The sequence below is a fragment of the Festucalex cinctus genome, chromosome 5 (assembly GCF_051991245.1).
Source record: "Festucalex cinctus isolate MCC-2025b chromosome 5, RoL_Fcin_1.0, whole genome shotgun sequence".
In the NCBI taxonomy this organism is placed as follows: Eukaryota; Metazoa; Chordata; class Actinopteri; order Syngnathiformes; family Syngnathidae; genus Festucalex; species Festucalex cinctus.
In genome coordinates, this window is record NC_135415.1 from 13,883,088 (window position 1) to 13,896,895 (window position 13,808).

At 40.7% G+C, this 13,808-nt stretch overlaps 1 protein-coding gene across 2 annotated transcripts in view; it reads right to left on the reverse strand.

Moving 5' to 3' along the window:
- Window positions 1-13,808, reverse strand: part of kremen1 (kringle containing transmembrane protein 1) — a 72,728-nt gene that overhangs the window by 29,682 nt on the left and 29,238 nt on the right. For both annotated transcript variants that reach the window (XM_077521762.1, XM_077521761.1), the window contains exons 3-4: window positions 8,249-8,411; window positions 4,048-4,139 (exon numbers count right to left, since the gene is read on the reverse strand). In XM_077521762.1, coding sequence (XP_077377888.1) covers window positions 4,048-4,139; window positions 8,249-8,411 — 255 coding nt within the window. The remainder of the gene's footprint in view (window positions 1-4,047; window positions 4,140-8,248; window positions 8,412-13,808) is intronic.

Consider the following 13,808-nt stretch of genomic DNA (forward strand, 5'->3'; position numbering starts at 1 on the left):
TGTTTGACTCTCAGTGTCGGTCCGATTGAACCAACGTTAAAAGAATACTGTTTTGACACCCACACATCCCACAGCATCATATCTAAGTATGACTGGGCTCGGCTTTTGGATCTTCTGTGCATTGTTGGCTTGTTGAATGAAAAGCGACCAACCGCATATCCTCTTTAGTGTTGTGGAAAGGGCTGCAGCCCCCCTCGGATGACTTTGGGTGAGAGTAGGGATAAACCCTGAACCGTACAATTCATTGATTTGCTCAGACTCAGGAGGGGACTTTCTTTCCGATGTGAAAACATATTTTGCAATGAGTTTGACTTTCAACGGTCTGTGCTGTGTAAATACGGAGTCGCTGACAAGCTTTGACAGCGCCACCTCTTTGATGCTCCGATAATACCGCCGTAGGGCGTGGTGGTGGGGGGGTGGGGGGGTGGGGGGGTGGGGGGGGAATTAGGGTTGTTGGATAATCCAGTGACCTAAACTGTAATCCACACTGTCACGCTGTGTTTGCAAACCTCTTTTGACCCGCCCATTTGTCTCCATTTGTTTGTTTGTTTCACCTGAGGTGAAAGGATGGCGCTCTCTGACACGCGACGTCGAGCGTGAACGACAAAGATAACAAACAAAAGACAACTGTTACTCTCTTTTATCCGTAACAGTACGAAACACTTCCTGGTTGACACGTTTGTGATCTTCTGTTCGCGTCGTCGATTGCTCACAAATTACAAATGGGGTGTAGCTGCAATGTGACCGCACCTGTCCTTGGAGAAAGCTACACCAAGTGACACATTTTTAGGCATGTGTCTCAACTGCATAGTGATTCACAAGACAATTGAGAGGCATACCTAACCTTCTTCAGGCATTTGGCTTTGCCAAAAAGTTAGAAAGTGAGCCACTGTTTTGCAAATGATTAAAACGGTGTTGTTTTGGCCATTTCTTTAAATGAGTGGCACTGGAAAATGAAGCAGTCATGAAACATGAGGACTTTTCAGGAAGCGGAACCCAGTCTTGGGGGTCAGGGCTTTGCCAGAAGGCAACAGATTACTAAAAGGTGAGACCCTTATCAGAAGTTGTACCTTGCCAGAAAGTGGGAACTAGCAAAATGATGACCTGAGTTTCGGGCATTTGGCATACAGGGCAGATGCCCGGTGGGCCGGTGTCTTTTGGGGCTGATGCCGTGTTTTTTAATTATTATTTTCCTCCATTTGACCCCAAGGAGACTGGCTCACAATTTAGAGAGTCCATTCATCCATTTAAAATATAGACAACAAACTAAACCAGCATCAGTTATTATTTGCAGAACTATGTGTTAGGCAGGGGACCTCAGGATTCAGGCCGGGTCAGCGGACTTCAGTCAAAATGCCAGGGCTGATGTTTTTGTGTAAGTCCAGCCCTGCCTGAGTCCTTGTTGAGGTGAGACCTTCCTTAACAGAAGGTAATGCTGAGTTCACACCAAAACCGAAAAGGTGATCTGAAATGCTTCCTTCGCGAGCGTTTCACTGTATAGGTTTTTTTTTTTTTTTTTGAATGATTGCCGCTCATTTGTGCGCACCGGAGCCTTGGTGAACAATGACCGTAGAGCACTTTAGCGAGTCAACAAAAAGTGAGCACCGCCGACTACTTCCACTTCTTTCCTGTGACTATACAGCTGTGGCACTATTTTCTCCTTTTTTGAGGTACATGATACCATTTTCGCTTTAGTGGCAATCTGGCACCCGGCAGTTGCACTACAAATAGCTTTGGCATGGATGATAAACACTGCTGCTACCTCGGTACTGGTCAACAGCAAGTAAATAGACTTACCAGCACTTTTATGCTACTTCTTTGCTCACCATTCTGTCCCTGCTGCCTGTGTTGTTGCGCTCGGCGTGACAATAGAGAGGATGGTGTGTGCGACATAGCCCGTACTCGAAGCCGATTGGCTACTGCGAGGTGAAATGCGAAAAAAGTTTTTTTTTTTTTTTTTTTTTTTTTTAACTTTGGCGAATATGCGAGTGTGCGGATTTTCGCTGCTGCGCACCACGTCAGCGTGCCAAACGCGTCCTCCGCATCGCCCCACGCACTTTCGTTCCGGTGCACGCGAAGTCCATTGACTACAACGTAAACGCGCCGCCGAAACGCCTTCCCCCACTTCCTTCCCCCACTTTTGGTGTGGATGCAGCATAAGACCTTTCCAGAAACCTTGACAGAAAGTGAACGCTTCCTTTCCAATGTAAAACCTTGCCAGAAGGTCAGAGAAGCCTTGCCCAAAAGCTGAAACCTTCGTTGACAGAATGTAAGGCCTTGCTAGAATTCTTGTTGCTAAAAAGTGATCCCTTGCCAGAAAGTGAGACCTTACTTGCCAGAAATCTCCTCAAGAGAGAGACCTTGCCAAAAAAAAAGGAACCTTCTCAGTGGGTGAGACTTTCCTGAGCCGAAGTACCTTCCCTGCCTAAAAGATGAGACATCGCTTTCCGGAAATTTCCTTCTCAGGTTGTGAGTTGCCTTGGCAGAATGCTAAGAGGGGGAAACTAGTCGGAGGGAGAGGCCTTCTTTACCACAAGGTGCGGGAAGCGCAATATTGCGATTGTGGTTTCCCATTAAAAAAAGTATGTTGTTACCTGCCAACGTTGTTCGTGAACAGGCTTGTTTTCATGACACCCTGATGCCTCATAGCTAAACATCATCTCATTTTCCCCCCCATGCAGTGTTGTTGTCTTTTAACAGTTGAAAGAAAGGCAAGGTGCACAATATGCTGAGGTTGACTTCCACGCGAGGCAAAAACACTTTTTCTTTATTGTATCACACATGAGGACAAGCATGGCGGCTACGCCTCAGCTAAATGGACACCAGTTGAAAATAGGCCATACAAAGGCCGGCGAGAGACATAAAGCATCAAACAAACACGTACGTGAGTGATTCCTGCCAGTAGACATCATTTGAGGGGCTAATGTGCGCCGCCAGTATTCAAAAAGCAGGATTTAGGATAATAAGTGCAACACGGAGCTGGTGGCCCCCGAGTTCACTGTCTCAGTCTGCTGTTTTATGCTTTCATGTGTTCAGTCCAAGCTCGTCTGCAAGGATTAGATAACATTAAATAGGAAGAATTATTATTAAAATTAATAATGAGGCAAAATACAACAGCCGGGAGGAAAGGCAACTGTTTTATAACAGAATGTCACCAGACAGCTAAGTCACACGATGGATGGAAGGAGAGGCAGACAGCCAGACACATAAGTGAAAACTATGAATGTGAGGGAAATGTACAATAAATTCCACTAAGATAAAATGTTTTCTTCACTTTAAATTATAATAGATTTACACGTTTCAGTTGCCACTTCCCAGTGAAGAGCACAGAAAAAACAACATCTCATTCTACGTTGGAAACGTACACCAATGAGAGCCTCAGGAAAAACAAACAATACAGTAAATGACTTCAAGTTGAGGCTAATCAAGCGGAATGTGTGAAAGGTCACAGCAGGAAAACAAATTCATGGAGAGGACGGTTGGTGATTTATAAAAACAAAAACAAAAAAAACAACACCCAAAAGTATTTTCAACTGCATATCTTAGCAGTCACCTTTATCAACAAGCATAAATCCGCAAACAGCGTCAAAGAGGCCCGCGACACGGTTGCCTTACAGTAAAAAGGCGGCTCAGAACGGGGAAGGTTTTAAAAGACGACGGGCTGTAATTAGAGGTGTTATCAAATGATAATGACTGCAGACAAACAATACTGTCTATAAAAAATTCTATTCACAGCAGGCTACCAGAACATTTTCTTTTTTTTTTTTTCTATCTACAATTTGGGAGGCCATAAATCACAGGAGTACACGTGAAGTGTGCATTAAGGCTGAGAATTCAATGGTAATGTAGCTGTTCGTACGATTCTTCAATCCAAAAAAATGACGAGTTCAAAGATGCCTTACAAATGAGCCTTGTGGAACTCCGGGAGGCATCAATCAACAGCAGTACATTCTGTCTGATTATCAGACTCGAACTTTTCGTGATGTTTGGTCCTAAATGGTATGTATACTCGGTTACTGTCCTGGCAAACAAACTTGGGTCACTCACTCTGGCATGTCGGGATGTCGCAGTATCGCCAGTAGATTCCGTCTTCATGGTCAGCAATGTAGCACCAAGGCTGGACGTCCCCGTCAGGGTTCCTGTGGAAAATGGCATTTTGTTCAAAACCTTATCAGTGTTTATAAACAATCAAACAAACAAAAACCTCAAACCTTTTAAGCTGTTTTTCCACCAACAAGCCCAGGAACTTTGAGTTCTGGGTAAAGGGAGTTCTTGGTTGTAAAGGTTTGGCAGGGAATTTAGAAGTGTTTCCACAGCATTTTAAGAGTTCTCGGTAATTAATTCAAATGAGTTGATCGAGCCCAGCTGATGTAAAAACAACGCCTCCAAATTTGACCAATCAGCCTTGGTCATTGCAGCCTGCCCCCTCAAAGTTCCTGCCTGGCTCAGCAACTTGGATGCCCCCTGGGGAATTTAATTACCATGGTTGTTGGTGATGGAAAAACGCCCAACCTGAATTTTACCAAGGTAAACTGAAAAGTTCTCCAAAAGTTCCGGCGGTGGAAAAACGCCTTTATACTCTAAAAGCAGTTGGATCCAAAATAACCCAAATTAGGTAAAAAATGGACCGACACAACTTTTTTATTATTATTATTATTATTATTATTATTTAACCCAAAATGGTGTGTCAAATAACCACAAGACAAAGTCATTTTCTTTCTTTCTTTTTTTTTTGTGGGTTATTCATTTGACCTAACTTTTTGGATTAATAAACAACCAAAAAAGTTGGGTCAGTCCCTTTCTGACCCAACTGTTTTTAAGAGTGTAGAAATTACCCCTCGTACTCATTTGGCTGTTGACCCTTCATGTTGTATTGCAATGGACAACTCAAAGTAGGTTCCCGAGACAGAGTAAGGGCTTCAAATTTCTGTTATAGTATCAAACAAGACCTCGGAGTTACAAAAGAGTTATGGGTTTCATGGACCGTAGCCTTTGGGATTAAAACATTGATGTGGATTTGAATTTGTTTAATTGTTCACCGTATTTTCAGCCTAGATTCGAATTTCAAGTCAGGGTTTCCAATGGGGAAGGAAAAAAAACTGTTTGGAAATACAAACAAATGGAAAGTCAACTAGCATGGTGGTGTTAAATACAGAAGATGAAAAGAAGCTTCCAACATGACACGGCCACTCTTGTAATTCTTCTTCTGCTTTGACCGTCATTGCCAAAGAGTATTTTGTCTCCTCTTTTCTTCTGGAAAAGCTCCTCACAGCATCTCAGGGAGGGTTACGGCCGGGATCCCCTTTCAGTCTTTGTCAACATACTTGTCATACGGGTGCTGCTGTTCCCTTCTTTGAGTCCCACAGCAGGCAGCATCCACACTTTGCGTTTCAGATTTCAACTGAACTTCAAGTCGAAGAGGCACAAAAGCTTGGGTGATGACCAAAAGGGAAACATGGCTCATGTCTTATCGGCAGCCAAGACGTCATTGTTGCATGCAGGTGAGAAGGAAAATACTTCAAATTCACTTTCTCACCCTTTATACTTGTTTTCTGTCAGCTTCCAAAAGTGAGTTACAACCATTAAAAAGTAAACATGCTCATTTTCCTGTCTGAAAGGCGTTTCAAGCCAGGGTTAGAGTATCAAACATGGCTCAAGGGTGCACAGTGGGGTTTCAAAACAGGGTTAGGGTTTAAGGTAAAGGCTAGGGCTCCAAAGTAGGTTTTTAAACAAGGGTTAGGGTTTGAAATTGGGGTTTCAAACACAAACTGAAGTTGCACAGTAGGGTTTCACGCTTGTTTAGGGTTTCAAGCAAGGGCTAAAGTTTCAAAGCTGTGTTTTAAGCTAGCGCGAGGGTTTTAAGAGTGAGATAAGCTTAAATAAGGGATTCAACCAGTGCTTCCACACCCACATTCATGCTCTGCATGAATTCAATTCTCCCTTACCGAAAGGGAAGATGGCCGTTCATACTTAGACTCTTAATTGGCGCAATTACACTGAATTGGTGTGACTCATACTGCTCAGAGACACGCACACAAACACAAGCACACATTCAAATGGTGTCATCTGTTTTGTACTCATTTGGATGTTTTTGTGTTACAACAACTCAAAGCAGCGTTTGGAGTGAGGGTAAGGGTTTCAAAATGAATTAAATTAAAATTACATTAATATTTTAATAGAAACCAAAATATTGAATAAAAAAATATATACATAGAAGAAAAAAAAAAAATATTGTAAAAAAAAAAAAAAAAATCAGCGACATAAAAATATTGGATGAAAAACACAGTTATTAGGGAAAAAATGTTAAAAATACAACATAATTAAAACATCCATCCATCCATTTTCTTGACCACTTATTCCTCACAAGGGTCGCGGAGGGTGCTGGAGCCTATCTCAGCTGGCTTTGGGCAGTAGGCGGGGGACACCCTGGACTGGTTGCCAGCCAATCGCAGGGCACACAGAGACGGACAACCATCCACACTCACAAGCACACCTAGGGATAATTCGGAGGGCCCAATTAACCTGCCATGCATGTCTTTGGTATGTGGGAGGAGACCGGAGTACTCGGAGAAGATCCATGCAGGCACAGGGAGAACATGCAAACTCCACCCAGGAAGGCTGGAGCCTGGACTCGAACCCGAGTCCTCAGAAATGGAAGGCGGACGTGCTAACCAGCCAGTCAGTCACCGTGCCTCCCAATATTAAAAAAAAAAGTGTTCTAAAAATCACCAAACTGTGTCGTAACTTAGTTCAAATGATCAGGGTGTCTGCTGGGTTTTCCACAAAGGTACAAAATGAAAATTGCAAATGCAAAAAAAATCATTAAGGAAATTGTGGGATCCCGCGGCGAGCTGCCATTTTGCGGGGAAGAATGAAGATGTCTGTTTTGCGAGCGGGTCCCGACAGACATCAAATGTAAAACGCTGGTTAGCGTGAGCGCGAGTGTAGCCGCGATGCGCCCGCGTCAGTGTCCTCCTCGTAAATCTTCCCTCGCTCCGGCACCACTTCAAAGCATCGCTGCTTTCTGACTTTACAAGTGGGACTCGGAAAAAAGCTTTTTGGAGGCTTTTGAGGAAGGATATTTTGTTTCCTTTACGGCCTGCTGGGGATGCAGGCCAAGCCACCGTTCTGGAGGAAAAAGGAAGACCAAGGACTAAGTTGCGTAACACCACTCGCCGTCTCGTATTCATTTGGATCATTTTGTATTGCATTGCAATGATGGATTCAAAGTAGGATTTCAAGTCAGGGTTAGGGCTTCAAAGTATGTGAGGAATTCAAAGTAGGGGTTTAAGTCAAGGTTAGAGCTTCCGGTTACTAGTTGGGGTTTAAAATTTAGGTTTCAAACCAGGGTTCTGGTTTCAAATTATGGTTTGGAACTCAAAGTAGGGTTTAAACCGGGGTTAGAGCTGCTAGTTAGGGTTTCAAGCCTGGATTAGGATTTCAAACTAGAGATGGGGTTTTGAAGTAGGGTTTGAAGCCTCGGTTAGGGTTTCAAACTACTGTTGGGGTTTCAACAGAAAGTTAGGGCTTTGAAAAGGGCTAGGGATGAACAGTAGGGTCTCAAGCAACGTTTCAACGGTTTCAAATTTGGATTAGGGTTTCAAACTAGGGTTAGGATTGAAAGTAGGGTTTCAAGCCGGGCTCAGAGCTTCTAGTTGGGGTTCCAAATTGGGATTTCAAACTTGGAGATTGGATTTCAAAGCAGGCTTATCGTTTTCAAGTACGGCTTCTGGTTGAGTACGGAGAACAGTAGGAGAACACAGTGACACAAACTACTAGCAGACACAAAGACCGAATCAGCAAAAAAACAAAACAAATCTGGTCAGCAAACAGTCGTGTTGACTGCAAATGAATCGCTAACAAATATCTGTGGCGATGTCCATCAATATTCTCAATCATGTCTCCGCTCAAATGTTCTCCTCTGAGGAAAAAAGACAAAAAAACAAAAGAGTTGACGCTCGGGTCAACTTTGATATGTGAGAACGCTCTCAACTTTCTCCCCACATTGTTTTTGACAAGTGCGCTTTTGTGCTTCGCCAAAGTCAAAGCAGGCAAGCAACAGGAACAGCTTCAGACAGATTGACCACAAACGGCACAAATTATGATTTTTTTTTTTTCTTCCAACCTCGATTATCATCACGGTTATTTTAATATTGTTTTTAAACTGCCAGTTTAACCACACCAATGGACAATGTCGAATCTTCCAAATATGACGTCGTACCCCAAATAAAATCTAGTAAACGTCAACCTGCAGTAGTTATGACTCCCCAGGCCGCCCTCGCCGTTGGGGTACTTGAGCGTGTTGTAGGGATGCTGGAAGGTCTCGTTCCAGAAGAGGCAGGGCTTCCCCCCCTGCAAACTGGTCTGCTTTTGGAAGCCCCTGTAGTCCTCACCATTGGCCGTGTAACACTCTGAAAAGAAAAGAAAAAAAAAGAGAGAGGAATTAAGCTCAAGTGATTGGACAGCTGACGGGTGCAATCAACACTTTCAGAGCTTATTGGGCAGGTGTTCAAAATATGGCCCTTTTTTAATCCAGTGCACCGAGCAGTTACATGATCAAAAGTTCGAAGAGTAATATTTTTGGATCATTATTTTAGCCTGCTTATCTCATTAAATGGATTGTAAATTGACTAATTGTGAATGATGACATTAATTGATCAAACAATTACCCCTATACATTTAATATCGTTGACTGTTGTTTTATTATATAAATGAGCTGTTGATTTATTGTAACTAATACAATTAACATATGTATTATGTATTTGTAAAAATGTTATTTTATTTTGATAAATAATGAGTATTTTCTTTTAGTTTAATTATACCACAACTGTAAATTGATTATTAAAATAATACAAAAAATATGAGGAAATTTACATTTCAACATTTGTATTTTATTTTTTATTGAATAATGTGTTAATTCAATGAAATATAAATAATTAAGTAAAATAAAATTGTGCAATAAAATTATGGTTATTTACTTAAATTAAATTCATTACAAGTATTAAAATAAATCTAATAAAATACAATTGAGCATGAATAATTACATCACTAACATAAACCCTTTTATACAAAATATGGGTAAATTAACAATTAAAAATACATAATGATTAAGTATTTATGATTAAATGTATTCAAATTCATAAAATTAGTCAATTAGCATGAATTACTTTATTGTAAAAGCAAACTATTCTACTTTTATTCTACTAGTATTTTGTATGTATTTCATTTGATTTTAGTGCATAAATTTTGACTAACTATCTGTACAGTAATGCAATTAAATGTGAATATGAATGATGAATGATCATTTTATTACTAAAAAGTACTTCTTTTTTTTTTATCTCATCTGGAATGATCTGGCCCATCTGTCCCTTTAAAAAATGTGGCCCTTGAGCACAAAGGTTTACCCACCCATGGCTTAAAGTGAAGCTACTGAGAGGAGACATGTACAGTATGTAAAACACATGTGGCATGTTTTCTTTCCTTTTTTATTTTTTTTTATGACAACTTGGCACTGTTAAAATGTTTGTACATATAGGGAGTGATGGCAGAAAACACACTTGGAATAATAACGCTAGTCTTCGCCGCCGGCTGCTTTCTTTGCCACGCTTGCCAAATGTGTTAAAACAAAAAGAAGAAAGGGGAAAAAAAAAAAAAAGTTGAGCGCAGTATTGTTTCAATTAACATCAAGGCACAGCTCCAGTTTCTAGGAAGTGTATGACAACCATATGGGCTGAGGGATGCGTTTATTTCCCAGGAAAAACAAGAGGGAGTTCAAACAAACAAAACCAGCTCAGCAGCCTCAGGAGAGTCCTCACGGGACACTTTTAAGGATTCCGCCAGTTACTCCGTTACGAAATAGTCTTCTGACTAGAGCTGTCAAACGATTAAAATTTTTAGTCAGATTAATCACATCGTAGAATTTTGATTAATCATGATTAATCACTGACTTAAAAAAGCTTTTTTTTCACCAAAATTTTTGCCCACTGCACACGCTCATCCTGCTTTTTCTAATCAATTAATTATTTGCATAATTTAAAATGGGAAAAAAATGACCTACAGCATATGTAAACATTTATTAAATGCTTTACTTTAATGCATGTAGTTACGTTTATTGCTCAAACTCCAACAGCTACCTTTAATGTAACCATCCACCGTTGGCTAAAAAGGATCATCTGCGGTCAAAATTAATAGTGTGATTAATCTGTGGTAATACAATGATTAATGCGATAATTTTTTGTGATTAATTAATTAGTTAACGCTTTAACTTTGACAGCACTACTTCTGACACAACAGCCATTCCTCATGATGCAGGTGCTGCTGTCCACTGAGTAGGACCTCCCTGCAGGAAAAAAAAACAAAAACAAAAACAGCCTAAAACTAATTTCCATTGTCGGTCTTGTCACGCGCTTGGATCCACAACGCACTAATTAATGATTGGATGTTGGGATGAAATCAGAAAACGTCCATGATAGATTTGTAGGTGGCTCTAAATCCTTTTTGATATTTAGAAAAATAGTTTGGTTTGTTTGAAATATAAAATTGTCTTCAATGTTTATGTTGATGACTAAATTATCTTTGATCTACATGTTCATTTGGTTAATTGAAGCCTCTAAATCATCTTTCGTGTTCACAAAAAAGCTTGGATTTCATTGTGTTCAATGTTTATGTTAGGTTTGGTGAAGACTGAATTGTTTTGGAGATTTATGAAAACAGTATACTCACAATTTTTCCTTGAAAAAACACGTTAGTCTTTGATGTTTACAAAATGATGAAGTTTACATTTGATTCATCATATTGAAATTAGTACCCAAAGACGACAATTTTTTTGTGTCGTAAAAATGGCCTATTTAGGGAACATTTTTGTGTGATATTGCCTGTAAAGAAAATCTGGCCAAATTAGCTTTCAAAGATGGCCGCCACAATGCTCTTCTAATCCTTACAAAAATGTATGCTAGGAAGACTAAATGGTTGTCCATCTTATAAAAAATCCTTATGTTAAATAATCTCTGAGGTTTAGAAAGAAAAAAAATAGCTTCAATTACGTTACCGTGTCCCCTGAAAGTGTTTTGGTAAATGGTGTGACCTTCTTCTTCCCCGCAGTGCTATCTTTCGCATTCACAGCTGTCGTTGCCACCGCAAACGTGGAGCTAACAGTTTCTCTTTCGGACTCAATCGGAAGCGTGTTCAACGTGTGAGGCTGACTTGTTTTCAACTAGGAGTTATCGTGGGTTAAGTCGAGCTCGCCGGGCTGACAGGAAACTGCGGGGTGGCGGCTTCCTGCGGTGACGATGCCACCGTGTCGTCTGCTTTTGTGGCATGTCCTTGAATACAAACAACTGTGACACTAAAGATTAAAAACAGAACATCAGCTGTTTGTATTTAAATGTGAAAACAATACTAAGTAAGAGCAGCAGAGCAGAGAAGATTTATTTGCTTCTTTATTTCAGACAGAACTCAATGTCCCATTACTGGAGAGCTATTTTTTAGTACAGTCCCAGAGGCAACGAATGTGCTCCTTTGTCAGTTTTGTTGAGAATTGCATTTAATTTTACGAAAACACATATCTTAGGTTCATTAACTCATTTACTCCCAGGACATTTTTGCTGTTTTACTAGATTTTGACTAATTTGGCAAGGCCCATAGAATATTGTGTGTCCCTTTGCTATAAAAATATGGGATCTACCAAAAAAAAGATTAGAGCCTTTTCTTTCGTCAGGAAAAAAAGCAATTTCTATCTGTTTCTATTTTGCATCATTTAGCATTAGAATATGGCTAAGTTCCATCATTATTCAAAAATCTGTTTAAAATAGTGGGGAAAATAGCTTTTTAATTTCTTATACTCTGCTGCCATCTGCTAGCTGTTTTTGTAATAACTAACATTTCTTCAAACATTCTCTTCAGCTCAGAGGCTTCATCAAAGCCAAAACGTATAAATACATCTTTGGGAGCATAGTAATATTTAAAATTGAATGTAGTCTTTAATTATAACAAAATGTGCCTCAGCTTCATTAAGGACTCTAAAGGTTCTATTTAAAAAAAAAAAAAGAAAAAAAAAAAAGAAACACTTGTTAGGATGATGTCTATGAAAACAAGTAGAATAGGATTGTTTAAGATCATTTTTCATCCCTTTAACATGGATGGCATAGCTGTACAGTGTACACTCCAGTATTATTGTACGTTTACAAGGGGCGTGTTCCTTAATAGTACATTTCAAGATGACGGAAGCCACAGCACCATCAAAGAAGCCAGCACTGCTATTGAGTGTTTGGCAGCGGCGCAAAACCCCAAAGGGTGAGTCACCAGCAGCAGCCAGAAGCAATCACGCCGGTTAGCGAGTGCCCCGGGATAACATCGGGCGGTCGACTGCATCCTCAATGAGCTCACGTCTTTCAAAAACATCTTCCAAAAATGAGTTTGTTTGGAAACGATGCAAGTTGGCAGAAGGAGCGCCGAACGACTTTGCGGATGTCTCTGCACAAAAACTTCCTGGCTGAGTCCACCGCGCTGGACACGAGGGTGAATATGTCATGCTTCGGCCACCGGCGGCGGGGAGACGGCGGTGTGTCCCGTGAGGTTTTACATGCACTGTTTGCTTGTGGTGGGGAAGCGGGAAGTGGCAGTTGTGCAAGGGCTACGTCGGAGATGCGTAAAGTGAGGGTGAAGATGAATGGACGGCTGGACTGACCTCGCATCAGGCAGGCTACAATTTGGACACGGACTAGTTTGGGTACGAGGGATTGAAAAAAAGTGGTTGTGGAAACCAATTATAGATTTGGCCAATTAAAATCTCTGATATGATTGCAACATATCGTCACATAAATCTGAGATCCTTCTGTAATAAATTGGTGGAGAGGCAAACGTGCACTCAAAATGCCAAACTTGTTCAAAAAAATGTGGTCATTCCTCAAGATAAGAGCCATCTTACCCAACAGAAATAAACAGAACTCGTCAAAATAATCCACATCGCGCTGGGTCACAGCCTGATCCGAACTCTCTTCTGAAGAGAGAGAAAAAGAGCAAGCCCAGTTAATGGCCCTGTTATTACATCGGTTGGGATTTGTGGCTCGTGACTTCCACATAGCCACTTGAAATAAGATCTAAGCAAAAAAGAACCTGTTAGGCTTGTGGGTCACATGATCACAGAAACACAAATAAACAAATAAAAAAAAAACGCACACACAAACACAGTTGCCTGGTCACACATAAACCAGAGAGTAGCGATTTGTCATGTTAGCAAGCAGGGATGAAAAGCGCAGCTAATTACAGGCGATGGCTTCCTCGCTGGCATTAAGAGCTTCCTTCTAGCTTAATTATATGCTTGCAGCTTCAGTGGACTCGAATAAAAAAAACGACACAAATTTAGTTCAAAAGTAACACAAGTTTAGGCATTTATCTGCCTGAGCCGTTTGCACGGAAGAGCAAGCGGGAAATTGGGACAGCGAATATTCCTTTCGACACAACAGGGGAAGAGACATGTCACATTTAGATTTCACAATCCATGCATAATTATTAGTTTTAGTCTCCTTTATACAGATAGAGCCCCCTGTTGCATCAGAATTAGTGGCGTCATTAATATCGAATGTTTTTCAAATCGATTGTCCCATCGATTATTCAATCAAATATTTGAGAATAGCCTATGCTAAACGGCTAGCAATCACGATTAGCATTAGTGCGCTAGAGATGACCATTTAAGGTAAACAAATGCTAACAACCATTTAGTTCACACATGCATCATCATATCTACGTTACACATACAATATTGTCTTAAAAGTCACTCACAGACGATGCTTCAAAATTATTCCATGAGT